The sequence below is a fragment of the Cervus elaphus genome, chromosome 13, assembly GCF_910594005.1.
Source record: "Cervus elaphus chromosome 13, mCerEla1.1, whole genome shotgun sequence".
NCBI lineage: Eukaryota > Metazoa > Chordata > Mammalia > Artiodactyla > Cervidae > Cervus > Cervus elaphus.
The window spans coordinates 30,969,200-30,993,878 of record NC_057827.1 but is presented as its reverse complement, the minus strand read 5'-3'; the positions used below and the strand labels follow the sequence as shown (position 1 = coordinate 30,993,878).

At 45.6% G+C, this 24,679-nt stretch overlaps 1 protein-coding gene across 1 annotated transcript in view; it reads left to right on the top strand.

The window, feature by feature from the left end:
* The window catches only part of TRPM1 (transient receptor potential cation channel subfamily M member 1), a 65,327-nt gene that overhangs the window by 2,526 nt on the left and 38,122 nt on the right, over nucleotides 1-24,679 (top strand). The window contains exons 2-14 of the mRNA XM_043922319.1: nucleotides 1,427-1,506; nucleotides 2,974-3,169; nucleotides 6,263-6,476; nucleotides 7,606-7,730; nucleotides 8,390-8,561; nucleotides 11,502-11,676; nucleotides 12,540-12,663; nucleotides 13,805-13,877; nucleotides 14,759-14,859; nucleotides 19,441-19,614; nucleotides 19,781-19,915; nucleotides 20,765-20,815; nucleotides 24,217-24,357. Of these exons, the coding sequence (XP_043778254.1) occupies nucleotides 1,427-1,506; nucleotides 2,974-3,169; nucleotides 6,263-6,476; nucleotides 7,606-7,730; nucleotides 8,390-8,561; nucleotides 11,502-11,676; nucleotides 12,540-12,663; nucleotides 13,805-13,877; nucleotides 14,759-14,859; nucleotides 19,441-19,614; nucleotides 19,781-19,915; nucleotides 20,765-20,815; nucleotides 24,217-24,357 (1,761 nt within the window). The remainder of the gene's footprint in view (nucleotides 1-1,426; nucleotides 1,507-2,973; nucleotides 3,170-6,262; nucleotides 6,477-7,605; nucleotides 7,731-8,389; nucleotides 8,562-11,501; nucleotides 11,677-12,539; nucleotides 12,664-13,804; nucleotides 13,878-14,758; nucleotides 14,860-19,440; nucleotides 19,615-19,780; nucleotides 19,916-20,764; nucleotides 20,816-24,216; nucleotides 24,358-24,679) is intronic.

Genomic DNA, 24,679 nt, shown 5'->3' with positions numbered 1-24,679 from the left:
AACTTATCCCTCCCCCGACAACCTTTCCCCTTTGGTAAGCATAAATGTGTTTTCTGTGTCTGTGAGTCCCTTTCTGTCTTGTAAATAAGTCTGTTTGTATCACATTGTTAGATCCCACATAAAAGCAATATCATATGATATTTGTCTTTCTTTATGGCTTACTTCACTAAGCTTGACAAAAAATAAAATCTTTAAAAAACTGAGCAGGGCACCAGGCTCTGGGCGCCTCCTTCCCACCCAGGTCCCTGAGGCCTCTAGGTCTCCCCTTCAGGGAGCCACTGCCAGCTGCTCCTGGCGTATCATTTCCATACATGGTGTCTGTTTTCTAGAAATTATCCTGTGGCTTGCTTTTTCACTTACCATAGCTCAGTGATTTTCCCCTATCGATAGAACAAGAACATCCTATTCTCTTTCTTTCAAAAAATTTTTTTGTTTTCTCAAAGAATTGTGTCGATGACTATCCTGTGATTCGGGTAACAATCCCCTACTGATAAGCAGTAGGTGACTCCCAGCCTTTTGATATCACAGACAGTGATGCAGTAAATAGCCTTGGGCCTGTGTCAGCTTGTTCAGGCATATTTGTAGAATAAAATCCTAAAAAATGGCAAGTGAAAACATATAAGCTTTGTAACTGCAACAAAGGATTGCCAAATTACCCTTGATGGTAAATGTACCAATTTCCAGCCCCAGCATCAGTGTTACATGAGGACCCAGTTCTTCACAATCTTCAATAACAGTTGGTGAATCTGAGCACCAATTAGAAACATTACTTATAAAATGACTACAGTGCAATGGGGCCTGGGAGTCTAGAGAAGACCAGGTTCTTGACAGCAAATTGAAGACCTGATCAGAATGACTTCCCTGATGGTCCAGTGATTAAGACTTTGCCTCCCAATGCAGCAGACATGGGTTCCATCTCCGGTCCGGGGGCTAAGATCCCACATGCCTTGCCAAAAAACCAAAACGTGAATGGAAACAATATTGTAGCAAATTCAATAAAGACTTTAAAAATGGTACACACACACACACACACAACATCTTAAGGAAAAACAAAACAAAACAAAGACCTAATCAGAGACTGGACAATTTTGTCAGCTTTTCCAATAACTCAGGTCCATACCAGGCTCCGCAGGGCACTGGCTGGCTCTAGGGGCACCATCGTTCCCCTTCTGTAGACTCTGATTTTCATGCAAAGCACAGGTTTCCTAGCCCTACGGAAACCACAAAAGCATATTTCTGAGCCATTTCTCTTAAAAGGAACCAGAGCTAAGACCCTGAAAGGCTTGCATTCACCGTTCTTAGAGGTGTTTATTCAGATGTTTTGGGCAGACTCCCTGTTACTATTCATTTTATAAAAGTAAAATAATGAATTCTGAGGTTGGTTTGGGAATATCTCGGTCTAATGTCCACTTTTTTCCTCTTCTAGGGACAGAAAGCTTGGATAGAAAAAACCTTTTGCAAACGAGAATGTATCTTTGTCATTCCCAGCACTAAAGACCCTAACAGGTAAATTGGAAGCCATAATTAAGACGTTATTCAAAATAGCCCTTGTCCACCAGCTGCCAGCAACTATTCTGGTGTTTGAGGGAGAGGGAGGAGGAGTCAAGGATGCCCAGAACTTATTCTCCATGTGAGTCATTAAGCAGGGAGTCACCTGGGCTATAAACTCCTCTGTCAGGATGCAGACAGCCAAAATGACCTACAGATTCAATGTAATCCCTATCAGAGTTCTAGCTGACTTCTTTATAGAAATCGACAAGCTGATTGGCATGGAATTGCAAGGGATCCAGAACAGTCAAAACAATCTTATAAAAAAGAACAAAGTAGAAGGGCTCATGTTACCTGATTTTAAAACTTCCTACAGTTCTACACTAATCAAGGTAGTGTAGTACTGGAATAAGGGTAGATATAAAGACCAATATAATAGAACTGAGAGTCCAGAAAGAAACCCACTTGTCTATGACTTGTCTATGATTCTTCGGCAAGGTTACCTAACCTGATGGGGAAAGATTAGTCTCTTCATCAAATGATCTGAAACAACTGGACATCAAGGTGCAAAGGAATGGCTTTAAGCCCCTACCTCACACCACATACAAAAATTAACTCCAAATCTATCACAAGTCAGATATAAGGGCTAAAACTATAAAGTTCTTAGACAAAAATATAGAAGTTAATCTTCATGACCTTGGATTTGGCAAATGGTTCTTTGAATTGACACCAAAAGTATGAGCAACAAAACAAATACACTTTCAATGTTAACTTGTGTAGAGAAATGTTTTACTAAAGCAATGGAAGAATTCAGCAATATTGAAAAATCCTTGAGGGTCAACTCTATATGGGGGGTGGGTGGAGAGTGAGTGTCCTTTGTCACAGAATTTCAGTGACTGGTGGCCATAATCATGTTGTCAAGACACCAAAAAGAATTAAAGGACTTCCCTGGTGGTTCAGTGGTTAAGAATCTGCCTGACAACTACAGGGGACACAGGTTCAGTCCCTGGTCTGGGAAGATCTCACATGCCGTGGGGCAACTAAATCCCTGTGCCACAACTACTGAGCCTGTGCTCTGGAGCCTGTGCTCCACAGCAAGAGAAGTCACGGCAGTGAGAAGCCCTCAACATAACTATAGAGTACTCCCCGCTCTCTGCAACTAGAGAAAACCCGGATGCAACAACGAAGACCCAATACAGCCAAAAATAAATAAATAAAAAATTTAAAGTGAAAACAACAATCCTTTAAAAAGAATAAGAATTAATATGTGTGCAGTAAGGCAGGGCAGTCATCCAATGTGTTTAAAATAGTCTGGCATGGAAATAGATATGCACTGATTATCTGGAAAAGGACACCATAAGGGGTGTTTCTGTCCCCAGTAAAGCTGGATGAGGAAGGTGTTAGTCTGCTCCCATTGAGGTTAAGGCATCATAAGGAGGAGAATGTTCTAGAAAGACCAAGCTTTGTCTTTGTCTTTGTTTTCAGGTGTTGCTGTGGCCAGCTCACCAACCAACACATCCCCCCTCTGCCAAGTGTAACAGCCAGCAAAAATGGAGAGGAAAACAAGTTGGCGGAAGTTCAACCTGAAAAATGGTCTGTTGGCAAACACACCCAGAGCTACCCCACAGATTCCTATGGGATTCTCGAATTCCAGGGCGGCGGATACTCCAACAAAGCCATGGTAAGAGAGGCCTTGGGGAGGGGTGTCGCTAAGCCACAGCCTCCTTCAGAGGCCCAGCCTCCCAGACTCTGAGACTGTAGACACCTGGGTCTTCTTTCAAGGGTGTGATGCAATCTTCCTAGAGTTTTTATTGTAAAGACAAGAAATATATCTGCACACTCCACTTTTTAGCCATGAGATTTGGAAACTGGGCACTATGATAAAGAACACATGCTGTGCTGTGCTCAGTTGTGTTTGACTCTTTGCAATCCCCTGGACTGTAGCCCTCCAGGCTCCTCTTTCCATGGAATTTGCCAGGCAAGAATACTGGAGTAGGTTGTCATTTCCTCCTCCAGGGACTGAACCCAGGTTTTTCTACACTGCAGACACATTCTTTATTGTCTGAGCCACCAGGGAAGTCCCAAGAATACTGGAGTGGGTTGTCATTTCCTCCTCCAGGGCATCTTCCTGAATCAGGGATCGAACATGCATCTCCTGCATTGGCAGGCCAGTTCTTTATCACTGAGCCACCAGGGAAACACAGTATCCTTTACATCTATACCACGAATCACAGTCCAGCCGGACTCTACAAAGATACTCTTCCATCTCCAGGGATAAGAGACGAATTATGTCATTTGGTTTTTAGGGTTGTTTGGGGCTTTGTTTTGTCTTTTCTATTAAATAACTGCGGGCATTGAGCCACCCTTACATGGGTGAGGAGTGCCTGGAAATATTTCTCTCTAAAGTCCAAGCCCAGCCTCCCTTGGCGGGCATTCAGCTGGTCCGAGAAGACAAGAAGACGGAGGCTTTTCACATCTGCATGTAAACAGGGAGTGCCCTCTGCCTTTCTGAGGAGCCCTGCCAGAGAGGGGAGGCGGCAGCACTGGGATCCCTTTCAGCCCATTCTGAATAATACTCCCACGGTCCCTGTCAGGCCATTTTTGCTATTTCATTCTATTTCACTGGCCCAACATCATTGTTCAGATAAAATTCAGAAGTGTTCCAAGCAAATACCATAGCATTGGGTCTTCCAGAAGGGCACCCTGCCTACTGGCCAGGACACAAAGAGGCATTTCACAGGGGCCAGTGCATGGCCTCATTAACCTCTTCTTCACTTTGAGGGAAAGGTCCAGCCCCAAGATCAGTTACGAGCCCCTTTTCCAGCCCCATTCCCTCTAAGACATCCTGTCCAGCATCTGGAGCCACATTCCAGCTGAGCCAGCTTGGGACCTTTTTTAAAAAAATTTTTATCGGACTACAGTTGATTTTCAATGTTGTGTCAGTTTCTGGTGTACAGCAAAGTGAATTAGCTATACATATACATATATCCAATCTTTTATAGTCTTTTCCCATACAGACCATGAGCAAGTTCCCTGTGCTATACAGGAGGTCCTTATTAGTTCTCTATTATATGTATAGTACTGTGTGTAAATGTCAACCGCAATTTCCCAATTTATCCCTCCCCAACACCTCCGGTTCTATAGGCTTCCCTAGTGACTCGGTGGTAAAGGATCCGCCTGCAATGCAGGAGAATCGAGTTAGATCCCTGGGTTGGGAAGACCTCCTGGAGAAGGAAATGACAACCCAGTCCAGTATTTTTGCTAGGAAATCCCATGGACAGTGGAGCCTGGTGGGCTACAGTCCATGGGGTCGCAAAGAGTTGGACACAACTGAGTGACTGAGCACCCAAGCATGCACAAAGCAGTCAGCTTTGACCTGTTATAAAGGTTTCTGATTCAACAGTAAAAGAGAGATGGTCCAGGAAGACTGAGATTTGGGGGGGTTGGGGGAAGGGGAGGGGGTTTCAGTTGACTATCACCGGATTAGACTGGATTTCACTTTCTTCCATGGGCTTGGAAGAATCCCTGGCTTGAACAATGCAATTTAGCAACTGATCAGGAGCACATGGAATATAGCCCAACAATGACCAATTGTCAAGAAGCTTTACATAAAAGTAGATAAATTCCTAAATTGCTCTAAAATTTTTGTAAACCTAGCAGGCATATTTCCTAGAAGTTTCCAATGAACAAAAAGTATCCAGAAATAAAATCAATCTGGAGTAATTTCTGTGCTCCTATGAATGCTAGACACAGTGAAGAAGTATTTCAATTGTTGTTTAGAACTAAAAATGGTCTTTGCTTTGAAATTTTAGAATGTGTTTCCTTTGAATTTCGGTTTCATTTTCTACAAATTTGTTTCTACAAATTTTCTACAGATTTCTGACAAATTTGCTAATTTGCAGACGTTTGTTCATGTGTGTGACAGTACTTAAGTTTTGGGGGGTTATGTACTTTAAAAATATTTTTTATTAGAGTATAGTTGCTTTACAATATTGTGTTATTTTCTGCTATAAGTCAGAAACAGAAAAACGAATGTCATATATTAATGCATATATGTGGAATGTAGAAAAATGGTACAGATGAACCTATTTGCAATGCACATAATTTTTAACAAACTAGTTAAATAATTTAAAATAAATCTTTGCTAATAGTATTATCTTTTGGTATCGGACAATTTCAGGATTCCTTTTACTCTCAGTATTAATTATTGTCATTATAGAAGTTCTGATACTAGGAAAATTAGCTGGGAACTTTGACAAAATAAATCATCCTAAGGCAATGAAAAATGCAACCCACTCCAGTATTCTTGCCTGGAGAATGCCGTGGACAGAGGAGCCTGGAGGGCTACAGTCAGTGGGTCACAAAGAGTCTGACACGACTAACACTCACACAACACAAGGCAATGAAAAAATAAAAGATAAGGTTTGCCAGGTAAAATACAAGACTCCCAATTACATTTGAATTTCAGATAGATAACATAATTTTTAAGGATGCCCCAAATATTGCAGGAGGCATACTTATACTAAAACATGTTCCATTGTTCATGTAAAATTCAAGTTTAGCTATGCATTCTGTATTTTTACTTGCCGAATCTGGCAACCCTCCAGTGTTCCTTCCCATCGTGTGGCCACGGACTTGCACAGAGGGCCCCAGATCCCTGCCAGAGAGAAAGGCAGGAGGCTGTCACTTGAACTGGAGTGACAGTGACAGAGTCAGCGACAGTGACAGAGTCAGACCCAAGAAAGGGTGCTGAGGGCCACACCCTCTTTTGCAGTATATCCGGGTCTCCTACGACACCAAGCCAGACTCGCTGCTTCATCTCATGGTGAGAGACTGGCAGCTGGAGCTCCCCAAGCTCTTAATATCCGTGCATGGGGGCCTTCAGAACTTTGAGATGCAGCCCAAGCTGAAGCAGGTCTTCGGGAAAGGCCTGATCAAGGCTGCCATGACCACTGGGGCCTGGATCTTCACCGGGGGCGTCAGCACGGGTAAGTGTCGGCCCTCTCCCTGGCTGTGAATGTGCAGACCCCAAGATCACTGTGGTTCCCTAGGAGCTTTGGGATAATTAAGATCAAGAAACAAAACATGCTGCATCCTGAGATTGAGACAGGCTGGGTCCTGAGACCCTTCGCTGCAGTGCTGGCACCTGGACACACCTCTCCTTGAGATACAAAATCAAAGGAACTAAAGAGAAAGTCTCATAAAGTTATTTTTATGGGACTAAAAAATATCTATGTGTATGCACAGTTGGGACAAATTCTGGACCCAAAATATACAAAGAGACCAAAAACAAAAACAACTGCCACTTCTGAAGAGCCTGGAGCAAAAGCAGGGGATCAGGAGCAAAAACAGGGTATTGTGCATGCCCCCTGCACGTAGCACCACCTAATAGGTGGGCAAAACACCTAAGCCACCCCTCCAGCCTCACCCCTGGACACACTCCTGATCCTCACTCCATGTAAGGAACCAGCTCACCCCACTTTGGGGAGCAAGCAAAGGCACCTGTTGTTTGTTCTCACTCCCCCTCTGCTGCAGCAGGGACCCCAGTAAAGTCTTGCCAGAATCTTGTCTGGCCTCTAGTCAATCTCTATTGATGGGGGAAGGCCAAGAACCGTGGTTGGTAACAGTAATATTTATGGCAGAAGTGAAACTTTTATGTGGTATCTTGCTATTTATTTTGGTATGATCATGATAATGGTCAACATCTCTGGCACCTACTATGTGCCATTCTTTGACATGAGCACTGGACAAAGCCTCATTTTCACTGAGGCTTCTGACAATCCTTTTCCCATCACTGAGGCCCAGAGAGGTTGAGAAACACACCTGGCTGTCTGACTCTCAGCTTTAGCTGAATGCAGACAAAGGGAGAACCTTGCTTCATCCATCCTTAGGTCTTGGAAACTTGTAAAGAAAATTCCTGTACAGTTGCTTTGGTTTTTATTTTCCCTTTCCTAGGAGCTAATGCAGGATAACTAGTTTTTATGCGCTCAGACTTTCAGTGATTCAACCCTGTTCTGCAGGAAGTGGAGCAGCTCAGAGCAGGGATCCCTAAACTTCCTGAAAAGTGATTTGATGAGAGGTAAGGGGCCTGCGATTATGACTTACGGCTGCTCACAGGTGTCATCAGCCACGTGGGGGATGCCTTGAAGGACCACTCCTCCAAGTCCAGAGGCCGGGTCTGTGCTATAGGAATTGCTCCCTGGGGTATCGTGGAGAACAAGGAAGACCTGGTTGGAAGGGATGTAAGTATTTTCTCCCCAGAGATGTGCAATTTTTAAAAATCAAAGTCTTTATTTTGATGTCATTGTAGATTTCACCTGCAGTTGTAGGAAATAATAAAGGGAGGTCTCATGTAGCCTTTCCCCTTTCCCCAGCAGTGACATCTTGCGAAATGATGATAAAAGACTTCAAGCAGGATACTGACCGCCCCGTGCCTCAGCAGTAAAGAATCCGCCTGCCAATGCAGGAAACGAAGGCTCTATCCCTGGGTCAGGAAGATCCCCTGAAGAAGGGCATGATCTAAAATGTTGGGGTGTCAGGACTTCCTTGATGCTTCAGTGGTTGACACTCCATGCTTCCATTGCAGGGGGTGTGGGTTCAATCCCCGGTCAGGGAACTAAGATCCCATATCCCATGAGGTGTGGTTGAAATACGAAAAAAATTTTTTTAATCGCAGAATTAAGATATTGGGTTGTCATGACTAAAATATTTTTTCTAACTTAATATGAAAATTGCAAAAAAACAAAAAAAAAAACTTTCAATAGAGAGTCTAGGAAAGGCAGAGCAGGTTGAAGTGCACGATTAGATAAAGCCATAGCTCCACATCCGAGTGTTTTTGCTTCTCCTGTTAGTCTTATTGTTGAAGTTCTGCAGCTCTGATCTGTGCTGTGCATTTCATCAGGTGACACGGGTGTACCAGACCATGTCCAACCCCCTGAGTAAGCTCTCTGTGCTCAACAACTCACACACGCACTTCATCCTGGCCGACAATGGCACCCTGGGCAAGTACGGGGCCGAGGTGATGCTGAGACGGCAGCTAGAGAAGCACATTTCTTTGCAGAAGATCAACACGAGTAAGTTGTTCCATGGGCTTGGGACTGTCCTGCAAACCAGGCTGGAGAAGAGACTGCCCGCAGGCATTTACAGCCTTCCCCTGACTCCTCTTCGACCACAGCAAGACCCTTTCCCTTGGCCACCGACCAAATCCCCCTCCTTGAGCTGCACTAGGATGCTTTGCCCCAAGTTCACAAGGAGCCTGGGCTCGAGAAACAGCTCCACAGCCGTTGTCATGGTGACAGCATTCCCCACCATGTTGTCAGTGGTTACCATTCCTTGTAATGGCAATAGTTACTTTAAAATAATTTTTATTGGAATATATTTGATTTACAATGCTAAGTTGATTCCTTCTGTACAGTAAAGCGACTGTTCAAACTCCAGTGATTCTTAATGTCAAACAATGGCCAAATGATCTTAAAGGGTATTTTGTTGTAACCATTACTGGTAAGATTGCAAAAGACAGTCTAGACCTGGGAAATGGTCACTGTAAATCATAATTAAAGGGTCTGTAGGGCTGCAGTGTGGCCGGAATGAGACAGCGTGCTATGAAAAGTTGTGGATTTCCAAGGAGCAGCGGCCTGGCTGATGGCTTTCACATTTGTGCTGTCCTGGCCACGTGCGTGTTCACGCTGCCCAGCCTCCCCTGGCCATGTGACTTGTGGGCTTCCCTTTGTCATCCTTTGCCCAGGGTTCTAAGTAGGGCAGGGACAGCAAAGGGGTGCTCAGTCGTCACCTCCCACAGCACGGAGCTTCAGCAGTCCAGCCCGAACCATGAAGAGCCAGCTCTCCTCTGTTTCTAGAAAAGAAGGTGATTGGGTCCCTGGAGTCCTGAAGATCTCAAATGTCAAGCCTAAGTCCACAAAGTCTTGGTCCCTTTCTTCAGCATCTCTTGGTTGGTCCATTTCCCAGCATCTCTTGGCTAGAGAGCCTGCCTGGTACATACCAGATCCTCAACACATAGCTTCTGAAATGAATATAACTGAGATTAACTCTGGTAGGAGATTGCAAAGCTGTTCACAATGGGACTTCCCTGGCAGTCCAGCACTTAGGACTCCATGCCTTCACTGCAGGAGACATGGGTTCTAGCCCTGGTCAGGGAGGATCCTGCATGTCCTGAGGTGCAGGCAAAAAAAAAAAAAGTTCAAAATATTCAAGAATTACTGACTGTAGAAATGCATTGTGGAAGCAAACCAGAAACTCTCAATTCCCCTGCTTGAAGTTCTTAGACCTTCTTTCAACTGTGCTGGCAGTTCCTATCCAAAGTCCTTCAGAACCATGAGACCAAGGACAGATCTTCTATTCACTACCTTATTCACCGAGATCAGATAACTCCCATCACAACAAACAGACACTGGGGAAACATGCTCAGAACATAGTCTGTCCTGGCCAGTTTGAGGGTAAAATTGTGAAGTAGGAAACTGGGTCTTTGCTGTTCCTTCACTCCCACTATCTCCCCTCCCACCCAGAATCCTGAGTTCTTGAGGCACTCCTGTTACCACCTGCTTCCCAGAGCCCACCTTCCAGTTCTGCCACCAGAGTCGGCTTGTCCTACCATGTTCAGAAGAGTCCTGTCATCTCACAGAGGCAGAGGGAGGACTCTGGGGAAGTCATTATTTTTTAAATTAATTTTTATGGGAGTGAAGTTGCTTTACAAGGTTGTGTTAATTTCTTCTGTAACAGCACAGTGAATCAGCTATACGTATACATGTGTCCCCTCTTTTTGTTTGTTTTTTTTTGTTTTTGTTTTTTTCATTTATTTTTATTAGTTGGAGGCTAATTACTTTACAATATTGTAGTGGTTTTTGCCATACATTGACATGAATCAGCCATGGATTTACATGTTTCAGATCGCCACAGAGCACTGAGTAGAGTCCCCTGTGCTGTCCAGTAGGTTCTTGTTAGTTACCTATTTTATACCTAGTTGTATATATATGTCAATCCCAATCTCCCAATTCATCCTACTCCCCCGCCTCTTGGTTTTTCTCTACATCTGTGTCTCTATTTCTGCTTTGCAAATAAGATCATCTGTACCAATTTTCTAGATTCTGCATATATATATATGATGTTTGTGGAAACAATTTTAATCAGTATATTTTTATTGAAATATAGCTGATTCACAATGTTGTGTTAATTTCTGCTGTACAACAAAGTGTGTGTGTGTGTGTGTACACATATATATATGATTCTTTATGGGAACAAGTTATTAACTGGGGAGCTAATGATGGTCCATGGCTTTGCCCTCCTAGATAACTCACTGCCTATTCCAGGCACTGGAGGCTAATCAACAGCTACTATACCTACTATAACAACACTGCACATTCATAATACCACTTGAAGTTGACAGAACACCTTGATTTGACAGCCTCACAGTTTCTTATACTTTACATCCATTGCTCCTTCAGGAGGTAGAGGAGGCCCTGGGGTGATTCACCTCTTACTGACGGTCTGCTGCAGTTCAGGGTGGCCTGGTGACTGGCCCCAGGTCATAAGGCCAATTCACGTGAGGCTGGTATTATAGAACAGAGCTCTCCTAGCACTGGTCCAGACACCATCTGCAGTGTCATTCTTGAAGGGACAGCCACCCAGAGTGGGAACATCACCCAAGACAGGGCAGCAGGGAGGTATTCTTTTAGCAAGAAGAATCTTCCATGTTTCTCGCATCTCACCCTGAAGCACCTTGTAAGCCACATGAGTGATACATACAGTTGAACCACATACGTGTTGTCAAGTTCATCATTTTAAGGCTCTGTTTTTTCCAATAAGGCTACGATGTGGGCTTTAAATAAAAGAAGTCATCACATTCTGAGGGCCTTCAACTCTGCCAGTGAAAATTAACCCTCTGTAAGTGCCTTTCCAGGCCTAAGGGTTTCCCTCTTCCGCATGTTTAAGGGGTCAGAGCGAGGGGGTCAGATGGGGCCTTGACAGTGGTCTGAACTTGGATGTGGTATGTGTTGCAGGGCTGGGGCAGGGCGTGCCCCTCGTGGGCCTTGTGGTGGAAGGGGGCCCGAATGTGGTTTCCATCGTCCTGGAATATCTCCGAGAAGAGCCCCCGGTCCCCGTGGTGGTCTGCGATGGCAGCGGCCGAGCCTCAGACGTCCTGTCCTTTGCCCACAAGTACTCGGAGGAAGGAGGGTAGGAGCTCTGACCTGTTAGGAAGGGTGGGGTTTGAACTGCCGAGGCCCAGAAGGAATTGTGGTATGGCTAGCCAGCCCAAAAACACAAGAGAAGGAAGGTTTTCTAGCTCTCCTCTCCTACTTCCCAGGGTCAGTAAGTGAGGGTACTCTCAGAAGTAATGTTCCTTATGGATTCTTTCTGGGGCAGCGGGAGGGTATACGTTCTCTCCCAACTTCATTTTCCCTTCTAAGGTTTTCAACCTAATAGCCTGAAATTTGGGGCTTCCCAGCTAGCTGGCTCAGTGGTAACGAATATGCCTGCCAATGCAGGAGACTCAGGTTCAATTCCAGGGTCAGGAAGATCCCCTGGAGTAGGAAAAAGCAACCCACTCCAGTATTCTTGCTTGGGAAATCCCATGGACAGAGGAGCCTGGTGAGCTACGGTCCATGGGGTCACAAAGAGTCAGATACAACTTAGTGACTAAGCACTCACACAGCCTGAAATTTAGGACAAGTGTAAATGCAGCTGTTGACTGTGGTCCCTTTTGGTCTCCTATCCTGGTATCCTGTAATATTCTCCAATGGTTAATTTTCAAACCAAAGATACCAGACAGTATCATGTTCAGCAGTCTTCAACCTTTTTAGCACCTGAGACCAGTTTTGTGGAAGACAGTTTTTTGCCACGGACAGGGGGCAGAGGGATGGTTTTGGGACGATTCAAGCACAATCATGTTGATTGTGCCCTTTATTATTATTACATCAGCTCCATCTCAGATCATCAGGCATTATTAGATCTTGGAAGCTGGGCACCCTTGACTCATACAGATTTATTCATGTGGATTTCACCTGTGTTTTCTTCTTTTTCCCATCTCCTTCAAACAGGATAATCAATGACTCCCTCAGGGACCAGCTTATAGTCACCATTCAGAAAACGTTTAATTACAACAAGACACAGTCACATCAGCTATTTGTGATGATCATGGAGTGCATGAAGAAGAAAGAGCTGGTGAGTGTATTGAGTGGATTCTCTAGGCAGCTCCACAGAGAAAATTGTTTCCTTTCTGATGCTGCCTCTGTGTGCAGGATGAAGTTGTTCCTATTTCCATTCAGGCTTTTGAAGAGGCAGTTTACAGATCCTGACCCAGCTGGCGATTCTGTCCATGTGAGGGAAGCAGGCAAAGCACAGGCAGGTTCTCCTCAGAGTAGGGATACAGGTGCATCGGATCTTGTGTGTGTCAGGGCACCTCAGGCCACATCCCACCAGTTCTGAGGCTGATGTCATCGATGAGATTTAAAGTGTTGGAGTCACAGGGACTTCCCTTGTGGTCCCTATGCTTAAGACTTTATGCTTCCACTGCAGGGGGCTTGGTTGGATTTGATCCCTGGTCAGGGAACTAAGATCCCACATGCTGTGTAGTGCAGCCAAAAAGTAAAAAAAAATAAGAAAAATTAAATAAATAAAGCACTGAGGAGGGACATATACCATGCTTGCAGGTGTGCTTAGAAAATTCTACCAAACACCCTCATTATTTTCTACCCTTTGCCTCCTTCAAGGGGAAAGTGAAAGTGTTAGTCACTCAGTTGTGTCTGACTCTGCGACCCCATGGACTGTAGCCCTCCAGGCTCCTGTGTCCGTGGGATTCTCCAGGCAAGAATACTGCAATGGGTTGCCATTCCCTTCTCCAGGGGATCTTCCCATCCCAGGGATAGAACCTGGGTCTCCCACATTGCAGGCAGATTCTTTACAGTCTGAGCCACCTGGGAAGACTTTTACCTCCTTAATTATACTTATAAGGAAGACGCACTCTTGTTACACAGGCACTCTTCAAAATTTTAAATCTACAAATTTCCTACAAATTTGAGTAGAGATGACTTTGTCACTTTCAGTAGCCATTTAGATTTAGCATGCAAGTCCTGCATGGGCTCCCTCAGCTCCAGGTGGGGTGAAGAATAAAATAAGATCCAGGTGAGGATTCAAAATGCTGTCCCTTCTGGAAATCAGAAGGCCCTGATGGAAAATCCCCTCGCTCTGGGGATGGTTGTATTAGCATTGGCCTCTGAGGTCCTTTTTTTAAACAACATTCCAATTCTCCCTTTCAATTTCCACTTTGCTTTACTTAGTCTTTTCATGATTAATCTATTTTCAGGTCACTGTGTTTCGGATGGGTTCTGAGGGTCAGCAAGACATCGAGATGGCGATTTTAACTGCCCTGCTGAAAGGTGAGCTCTCAGAAATGGCCCCTCCCGTCCATTCTGTGCTGGCCTCCCCAGGCCCCACTCTTGGCCAGGAAACCCTCCCCCTGCAACCTCCTCCCACCAGGAAATGTGTCTGCTGGGGATGGAACCCTGAGCTGGCCAGGCTGCCTAGAGTTACTATAGTCTAAAGCCGTGGTAACATGATGAGGCTCGAAGTGGGTTCTTTGGAGGGGGACTTTTCTGGGAGGAGGGAGCAATGGACCACTGGTTCTTGATGGCTAAGGACCAGTTTTCATTGGTAGCTAGCTCATGACAGGTTTCAGCTCAGAGAGGGTAAGCATGAAATGATTTTTCATTTGTGATCCCTGCGTCTCACAGCACTTCGTCAGTTTTCCTAGACTCTCCTAACGATAGGCTGCCACCTGGCTGCTTGGGGGGTCACCTCCCTCCTCCACTGTGAAGGGGAGGGTGCTGGAGGAGAGAGGGGCAGAGGTCCCCTCTGGGACCCCGGCCTCCTGGTGGTACTGAGCTGGTCTCCCTGCAGTAGGGGCTGGTACGCTGGACTGTGCTCTCTTTTGACCTGGAGGAGCAGCGCCCCTTGACCTGGCCTGGCAGGTGTCTGGGTGGCCCCAGGGCTCCTGCCCTCTTGCAGAATAGGAAACTGGGGTCACTGGCTTCCTCCTCTGTTCCCTCTGGGAACAGAAACCTCTTTCTTGGCATGGAAAGAGGTTGCCTCCATCCTCCTCCCAGCCAGCTCTTCAAAAATACTGAGTCACTTGGGGGCCAGAGAAAAGGGTGAGATGCTGAACCAGCCTGTGGAACACCATGCTCTCCGCCCAGCCCCTCCCCACAACCTGCCACAGTCCAGGCATGAGGTGATAACTGCCCCGTCTCTTGCCTTCCAGGAACAAATGCATCGGCTCCGGACCAGCTGAGCTTGGCACTGGCTTGGAACCGTGTGGATATAGCTCGGAGTCAGATCTTTGTCTTTGGGCCCCGCTGGCCGGTGAAACTAAGTGTTTTCAACCTATACTGTTTGTCATGACTTTGTACAGAGGGTGTATTAGTACAAGCTCCCTTGTGCTGTGGATCTCAGAAAATCTTCTGGGGTTTCTGATGACCCAATGTCTGGTCGCTTCCCTGGTGGCTCAGATGGTAAAAAATTTGCCTGCAATGCATAAGATGTGATTTGATCCCTGGATCAGGAAGATCCCCTGGAGGAGGGCACAACAACCCACTCCAGTATTCTTGCCTGGAGAATCCCATGAACAGAGGAGCCTGGCAGGCTACAGCCCACGGTGTTGCAGAGTCGGACACAACTGAGCAACTAACACCAACAATGTCTAGTTGTTAGGATTATTAGGAGATGTTGCTGTGTCATTTCAAAGAACCAGCAAGAAATAAGGGCTCCTGGCACTAACTTCAGATTCAAACCAGTGCTCTGGAATAAAGAGCACTAAATATTTTATCATTGCTGGTGAACCTGGGTTTTTACACTTTTAAGAAGAAGAAAGAAGATTGCTCATTAAAATGAAATACAATGATTACATTGAAAGCATTGATTTTTAAACTATGTTCCATGAAACCCCAGAGGGCTAGGGGACTGTGTGTGTGACCTTTGTGTGTAGTCTTTGGGATGTGGTGTATTTGCATGTGGTTTGGTATATTGTATATGTGTATCTATGTGCAGTATGTGTGTAGGGTGTGAAATGTATGTGTGGATGTGTGGTGTGTGGTTTACCGTGCATGCAGTGTATGTCTGTGGGATCTGTGTGTGTGTGTGTGTGATTGTACATGGGTGTGGTGTGGGGGCGTGTGTGTGCAGATATGAGCAGGCATGATGAATAGCTCTCAGCAGCCTCCTGCTCCTTCAATCAAAGCAGCTTCTTTACAACTGGTGGTTACCAAGTGGGACAGGAGTAGGGAAAGGATGGACTGGGAGTTTGGGATTAGCAGATGCAAACTGTTATATCTAGGATTGATAAACAGCAAGGTCCAACTGTACAGCACAGGGAATTCTGTTCAGTCTCCTGGGATAAATCATAATGGAAAAGAATTTTTAAAATGTAATATACATGTATATTTATAACTGAATCACTTTCCTGTACAGCAGAATCCCAGGGACGGAGGAGCCTGGTGAGCTGCCGTCTAGGGGGTCGCACAGAGTCGGACATGACTGAAGCGACTTAGCAGCAGCAGCAGCAAAAATTAGCAGAACGTTGTAAATCAACTATACTTCAATTTTTTTAAACTATTTTTTTTAACAAGCAGCTTCTTTGATAGGTTTTGTGTATCGGGGCTTGGGGAAAATTTTTGTTTGCAAAATTAGGGCTCTGCTGCTTCAAAAAGGGGTTTGGAAAATCTAGAGGGTTCATGCGTGAACTTTAAAAACCTTATTTCTCAAAACAGACCTGGCATGTACCTTCAAAGTACATTGCATTTTCACAGTTATCCTTTATCCAATTAGTGTGAAGAATTTAAGCAATCAGTGTGTGCGTGTGTGCTCAGTGGCTTCAGTCATGTCCAACTTTCTGCAACCCCATGGACTGTAGCCCATCAGGCTCCTCTGCCCATGGAATTTTTTAGGCCAGAATACTGGAGTGGGCTGCCATTTCTTCCTCCAGGGGTAAGGAATCAGAGAAGTGTATTAAAGGAATAAGATAGAAGTTTGGGGAGTGGTTTATGCATGTTGTTTATTGAACTACACAAGTTAAAAGAACACTACCACACCTTACATATTTTAATTTTGTTTTGAATCTCCTGGTTTGTCTACTCTTGGTAAAGGATTTTAGAGCAAAGTGAACTGCTCCATGAGTGGTGATGAGGCAGAGACGCTAAGAACTCCAAGACGGGGCTGGCAGGAAGGGCAGTGTCATGAGCTCTGGAGACCATCTACTCAGGAAGAGGAATCCCAGATCTTGGTTGGTTTTTCTCTTCAAGGGGCAGCTTTCTGAAGACATAGCTCTGAGTCAGCCACACCGAGAGAGCCAGGCTTTCAGGATTACAGAAAGGGCCTGACCTGGGGAACACACCACACACACAGGGTGCCTGCCTGAAGCAATGGCCTGCACCCACTTTCCTGTTACAGAAGCAATAAGCGGTTTCTAGAAAGTGTGGAAAATATAGATAAGCAAAACGAAGGAAACAATCACTCATGACCACCTCCCCTTAGAAAAATTCAGCAATACTGTCAATATTTTATAACTTCATTTTTCACTCTTATGTTGGCATTAAATTCTCTCCGACTTCCATTTTCATGCTGCTTAGTGTTCTTTGCTTTCTATTATTCAGTGAATGCATAAATATGGTTTGAAAAGCAAGTAACAAATCAGAGCATGCCATGAAAAGCAGAGCCCTCATGCCCACCTCTGAAAGCCCTGCAACTGTCCCTGTGTTCTGCTTTCCAAGGGAGCTGTAGCATTTTACATTCCCATGAGCAATGTAAGAGGGTTTCTTGGCATTGGCAGGTTTTTTTATTTAATGATAAGTAGTAGTATCTCATTATGGTATACATTTATTTATGATCAAATATATTTTATATTCTCAATGAAGGAGGGACAAGCATCAAACAAATTCCTAATGTAATTCTCATTTGAGACATACATATTTTTTCTTTATTTTCTAAATTGAAGTATGGTTGATTTACAACGTTGTGTTAGCTTCACGTGTACAGCAAAGTGATTCAGTTGTACATTTGTATAGATTTGTATTTATTCTTTTTCAGATTCTTTTCCATTAATACTTATTTGTTGCTGTTATAGTTTAGTCACTCAGTAATGTCAGACTATTTGTGACCCTGTGGGCTGTAGCCCACCAGGCTCCTCTGTCTGTGAGATTTCCCAGGCAAGAATACTGGAGTGGGTTGCCATTTCCTTCTCCAGGGAATTGTCCTGCCCCAGCAATTGAACCCATATCTCCTGCATTGGCAGGCAGGTTCTTTACTGCTGAGCCATCAGGAAACGTTTAATGCATATTACAAGACATTGACTATAGTTCCCTGTGCTATATATTAGGTTCTTGCTGTTTATATTTTGTTTTTAATTGAGATATAATTGACATATGACATATTAGTTTCAGGTATACAATATAATGATTCAATATTTGTGTATATTACGAAATCACTACAATGTGTCTAATTACCATCCCTCACCACACACAGTTACAATTCTTTTTCTTATGATGAGAACTCTTAAGATCTACTGTCTTAGCAACTTTCAAATACACAACACACAATTATCAGCTGTAGTCACCATGTTGTACATGACATCCCATGGCATTTATTTTATAACTGGGAGTTTGTACCTTTCAACAATCTTTATTCATTTCACCCTCCTTCATCCTCCATACTAGGTCTTTATGTTAATTCTAAAAATGGAAAAACCAGCAGATTTTACTGTGATTCTGTACAGATTGTTCGCAGCTGAGCCTAACATTACAGCTGAATTCAAAGAGAAAGAAAAGTAACCCTGGGTGAGTCACCAGGGCCATACAAAGGAAAACACAACAAGCATGACGGCTCTTACAGTTCATCCATTGTTTAAATTATGCGACCTTTGAGTTTCCTTCATATTTGGACCATGCCTTGTTTGAATAGATAGATGTTTGCTTTCCCTTGCATTTCTTTTTTTAAGAATAATTTTATTTATTTATGTATTGTTGACTGTGCTGGGTCTTCATTGCTGCACGTGGACTTTCTCTAGTTGCAGCATGTGGGGGCTACTCTCTAGTTGTGATGCACAGGCTTCTCATTACAGTGGTTTCTCTTGTTGTGGAGGATGGGCTCTAGAGCACAGGCTAAGTAGTTGGGGCACATGGGATTAGTTGCTCCGCGGCATGTGGGATCTTCCCGGACAAGGGATCAAACCTGTATCTCCTACATTGGCAGGCAGATTCTTTACCATGGAGCCACCGAAAGCCCCTCCCTTACATTTCTAATTGATTCTCTTTTTCTTCTTAGCATATTCCTTACATCATCAGGACTATTCTTTTATTACTGTCCATTGAGTGGAATTCCCTTTCTTATAGTATCTTTCAAAGGCCCTTGTTTCTCTGGAAACATGTGCCTGTCAGTTACACCCAGGAGACTTCAGTCCAGGCTTCTCTCCACACAAGCATCTGTGGTTTCACCTGTCATCTCCAGCCTCTCACAGTTGTTTTCTCTCATTTCCATCAGTTTCTACAGACACTTCTCTTTGGTGCCTTTGAATTTACCTCTCAGCACCCTTTCTTTTGGACAAAAACACACATCAACTGAAACAGCCACTTAAAGTACATGAATGTATTTCAAGCATATAAGTAATAGAGGGTCGCGAGATCAGGGTCTTTGCCACCAGACAACCTGGCCTGTGACAGCTAAGTGCATGTGTGCTCACAAGTATGTGTGCCTGTGTTGCCTGTGTGCATGTCTGAGTCTGTGTGCTCATGCTTGCACGAGTGTGTGTGTGCATGTGATCTGTGTGTACATGTTTGTGCTCCTGTGTACCTGGACGTGTGTGTGCGCGCGCATGTGCATGCAGAGGGGAGGTGCTGGTCCTGGGACAAGGGGAAGCTTTAATCCCTTTCCCAACCCTGCCTGTTTCAACTGCAGCCCCTGGGAAGCCTGGCGCCCCCGACGGATAGCAAGGCCACAGAGAAGGAGAAGAAGCCACCTACGGCGACCACCAAGGCAGCAAGAGGAAAAGGAAAAGGCAAGAAGAAAGGGAAGGTGAAGGAGGAGGTAGAGGAAGAAACTGACCCCAGGAAGCTTGAGCTGCTGAACTGGGTAGGTGGGACGGCTCTGGTCCCTTTCCTGCGCTAACAGGGACCTCGGAGCCAGTCACCCTCCTCAAGGGGAGGGTCCAGTTCTCGCTGCCTCCTCAGCTGCCCTGTGAACTTGTCCCTACCCAGCACCCCCCAGGTACTCACGCCCCTCTCCCGGGCTCATGCAGGTGAATGCTCTGGAGCAGGCCATGCTGGACGCATTGGTCTTAGACCGTGTGGACTTTGTGAAGCTCCTGATTGAAAATGGAGTCAACATGCAACATTTTCTCACCATCCCGAGACTGGAAGAGCTTTATAACACAGTGAGTGATCGTGAAGGAGGGAGAGTGGAGGGGAGCTAGCCCCATCAGAACACGGCTTTAGTGGAAGAGAGAGGGAAATGGCAACCCACTCAACTATTCTTGCCTGAAGAATCCCAAGGACAAAGGAGCCTGGTGGGCTACAGTCCTGGGGGTTGCAAAGAGTCGGACATGACTGAGTGTCTAAGCATGCATCATTTAAGGGCCAGTGTTCTCGCCTGACCAGTGGCCTCGGTGAGGGTCCCATTCTCACCCACCTCTGCCAGGCTACCCAGCCCCCCACCCCATCTGTACCATTAACTCAGGGATGGTGCATGAGGACAAGTTTCTACAAAGGAAGAGTCTAGCTCCTGGAGTCAATAGCAGAGTGAAAAGTTCCCGGAGTGAGCAGTCATTTGTTCCTGGGGACTACCACTTTTTATGAGGCTTTGATAAAAATGGAAAATTGAGTTTACACAACAAGGAGCTCCCGATATGAGAATCACAGTGTTTGGATGAAATCCTCTTGGCTTGTATTCTCACCATATGAATTTTGAGATGTACATTTCCTCCCCTGTTCTAAAATTTTAAGTCATAGAAGTGAGCCATTGCTTGCTAAAACTTGGTGAACTTTTAGGACGATATGGTGCCCTGAGAGATTCTCTTTAAAATAATTTGATAAAAGGTATTTAACATATTGTTGAACATGCGGAATACTTCTTACCCACGACCAGTCCTATGTTGTAAAAGACACAGGCTGATAGTGGATGACATCCCAGCTTTCACAAATTCATTAATTCTATAGAGTCAGATTTTGCTGTAAGAGTTGAAAAACTCCCACATGTTTAATATGGCTGAATGCTTCTCTTTCAGAGACTGGGCCCACCCAATACACTTCATTTGCTGGTGAGGGATGTAAAAAAGGTCAGTCTTCTCTTTTGTCTTTGCTTTTGTTTATATATATATATATATATATATATATATAAAAATGAGCTATTTCAAGATTTATTTGTTTTATTTATTTAATTTTTGGCTGCATACCATGCAGCATGTGGGGTCTAGTTCCCTGACAAGGGATTGAACCTGTGCCCCCTGCATTGGGAGTTTGGTGTCTTAACCCTAGGACCACCAGGCAAGTCCCAGTCCCCTGTTCTCTAGTCGTTTACCTGTTGACTTCTTTCAATAAGACATTTTCTAGAGCAATTTTTTAATTTCCAAATGTGGTGTCATTTTATTGGCAGCATAAGAAATCATGAATTCCTCTTTCCATAAAAAGAGTTTACTTTTTTCAAATGTCATCTTCTTCAAGAATGGTGTTCATCCCACACACAATCGGCTTGTGCTAAATGACTGTTTGGTATTGGTTGGCCCCGGCCAGGGGTGGAGGCTGGGGGGGACAGCAAGTTCCTCTCTGCTGCCCAGGGCCCCCGTGCTCTACAGGTTTCAGATTTGCTCTCACTCCTTCCCTGTGCCTCTTTCCAGAAGTCCTAGTAGGACAGGCCTCATGTCAATCTGCGTGTCCCATGCAACAGTTCTTCTTGGCCCTGTTTCCTCATTAGACAGTGATAGACACCTCCACTTCATGGCCCCACCGTCCTTTCCAGCACTACAACCCCTTACAGTCTTGTAGGATCCCATCTACTCCCTGTTCTGTCGTGGAGTTTCTGGGGTCCTGCTGCCCGCTGCAGGCTGGAGGATCAGACCAGGTTAACACAGAATGATTCATGCTGCCAGAAGCAACCCCTGGCATGTGGAGTGCAGGACGGGTGTTCGTGTTCTGAGCAGGAGGGAACAACTCAAACCGGAGGAAAGGGCCTTCAGTCAGAGTCCCAGACAGAGGGGTCAGACTTCAAACATATCTGATTCTACTGATGTGAGAATGTGGCTTTTACTACAAATGTTACCAACTGGCTTCTTGAGCTTCCTCAATCAATAGAGATGGACTAGAGGCCAGACAAGGAATTCAGGTGAGGCTTTATTGGGGTTCTTGCTGCAGCAGTGGGGAGTGAGAACAACCAACAGTTTCCCTTGCTTGCTCCCTGAGGAAGGGCAAGCTGGTTCCTTAGGCAGTGGAGTGAAAGTAGGTGTGTGTCCAGGGTCGGGCTGGAGGAGTGACTTAGGTGGGTTGCTCACCTCTTAGGTGGTGCTGTGTGAAGGGGGCAGTACCCTGCTTTTGCTCCAGGCTTCTCAAAAGAGGCAGTTGCAATTTTTGGTCTCTTTGTATCTTTTGGGTCCAGAATTTGCCCCAACTGCACATGCATACAATTATTTTTAGTCCCACACAGTTTGTTTGTATATTGTTGTTCAAGGAGAGATGTGTCCAGGTGCAAGCATTGCAGCGAAGGGTCCCTGGTCCCAGCCTATCTCACAAATGCTCACTGGATCAGAGCAGAATCATTGGGTCTGGGAACCAAGAGGGACTTGGGATTGTCCTGCCCTTGTTTCCCACTTTCCCAGATTTCTTAGTTTTGGAAGCGCTGAGAGTCAAAAGCCACTGCTACTCAAGTGTAGACCCAACCAACCAGGTCTCACTTAAGTGGCTTCAATCGTTCTCCTCCTGCCCTCCACAGACACAGGACACCCTCACTTGAAAGCCTCCCACATCTCATGAAGTTAAGGCTCCTTCTAAGACACTTACATCCACTGGGCCCATCACATGCCCACCATACGGGGTCTGCCACACACTCATGTGTCCTGTCCTGGGGCCGAGCACGGTCATATCTGCAGTGCTCTCCACCCTCGGCTGCAGCAGCCCCTGCTCTGCCTCAGTGTTACCCTCCCCAGGAAGCCCTTTCTCACCTGCCCACCCAGGCAGAGTGGGGGTCTGAAGATGCTGCTGTGTCAAGATTTGGGTGGCCTTGCCCTTAACCCCCTCCCCTCCACAAACAACAAGCTCACCAAGGCAGAGCTGTATCTTGTCCCCTCATGTGAAATCCCTGACTTGATCAAGGATCACGATGGGGGCTGAACAAACTTGCAAAGCCTGAGTGAAGGATGAGGTCCCTGTGCCCAAGGAGGACATTCGAAAAGTGTAGTCTACATGAGTGGAGAAGGAAATGGCAACCACTCCAGTATTCTTGCCTGGAGAATGCTATGGACAGAGAAGCCTGGCGGGTTGCAGTCCATGGGGTCACAAAGAGTCAAACGCGACTAGTGACTAAATAACAACAATAGAGTCTCAATGGGATGGACCCCAGGTTTCTGCCATCATTTCAGCTGCAGGAAGTTAACCAAGCCAGAAATGGCACATAGCATAGCATCCTTTGTTTGTTTGTTTGTTTTTGCATAGCATCCTTATAATGGATGGGTCAGCTCTGCCTCCTGGATCAGCCAGCTGCCCAGAGGCGTGAGTGACTGGCTTACAGGTGTATGGATGCTCTCAATTCCTCTCCCTTCTGCCCACACCCTGCCTTCATCTTAACACAGCCTCATCCATTCTGCAGCAGAAGTCTGCCCCTTCACGAGCTCCCAGCCACCTCAGGTAGTTTGTGTTCTTACTGAAGCATTTGGGGTCCCTCAGAAAATCCTGGGGTACCACATGGAGGTTTCTTCAGAAAGGTCCCAGTCCCAGGAGTGTCCTGTCCTCCCCTACCTTTCACAGAGTCCTCCTGCCCATCATGCGCTCACTCCCTCCTTCTGTAGAAAATCTGGACGCCAGCCCCTGAAGACACCTTCTCCCCTGCAAGCAGCTGTCAAAGCACCTTCTCAACAGGGCAAATCTACTCACATCAAGGAAGGCTTGTACCAGCTACACCATCTGTCCTCAATGATTTTTTCCCTTAATCAATTTTTTATTGAAGTGTAGTTGATTTACAATGTTGTGTTATTTTCTGCTGTACAGTAAACTGATGTAGTTATACATACATATACATTCTTTATATATATATTCTTTATTTTTATTTTTTGGCCTCACTCTGTTGCATGTGGGACCTCAGTTTCCAGATCGGGGACTATAATGGTGCCCCCTGCAGTGGAAGGCAGAGTCTCAACCTCTGGACCACTGGGAAGGTCCCTCTTTCCTTTATGTTTAAATGCACATTACTGGTCATTCTGTCCAAGCGCACAGACAAGCCCAGGCCTCTCCCCTACAGCCCTGCGGGTTTCTAACTCATCCCATGGGGAAGTTTAACCTATTTTCTGGAACATGGTTCACTCTCTTATCTCCCTCCATCCTGTAGTAACAGATAGAAGATAGTTTAATGTCCCATTGGTTCTGTTAACACCCACATCGCCAGCAGGGATGGCCATGACGCCAAGGTGTGTGATGCAGTCCAGGCCACAGGTACCTTCTTACAGGGCCTGAGACATGACTCCTTTCCTTACAGGGCAACCTTCCTCCTGACTACCACATCAGCCTCATAGACATCGGGCTCGTACTGGAGTACCTCATGGGTGGCGCCTACCGCTGCAACTACACGCGCAAGAGCTTCCGGACCCTCTACAACAACCTGTTTGGACCCAAGAGGGTAGAGCTCAGTGGACACGCAGTTATTCTGTGGTTCCCAGGGTCACACATGGTTCCTTGCTCACCTCCACAATAACTCAGCCTGTTCAAAGCCAAGCTCATTACCCCATCCCCCCCCCCCCCCCCCCACCTTCCAGTCCTCCTGTGGTGGCTTTTGGTGTGAAGCATCTTTTTTCCCTCCACCCATCAGGCCCACAGCCCAGCACTGGCACCTGCCCCATCCTTTGTTCACAGCTGTCTTCCTCCTGGGCTCCTTTGTCTCTGCTTTCTTCCATGCTTCCTGCCTCTGGAGCCACCCTGATCCTCCAAAGTGAGGATCCTGA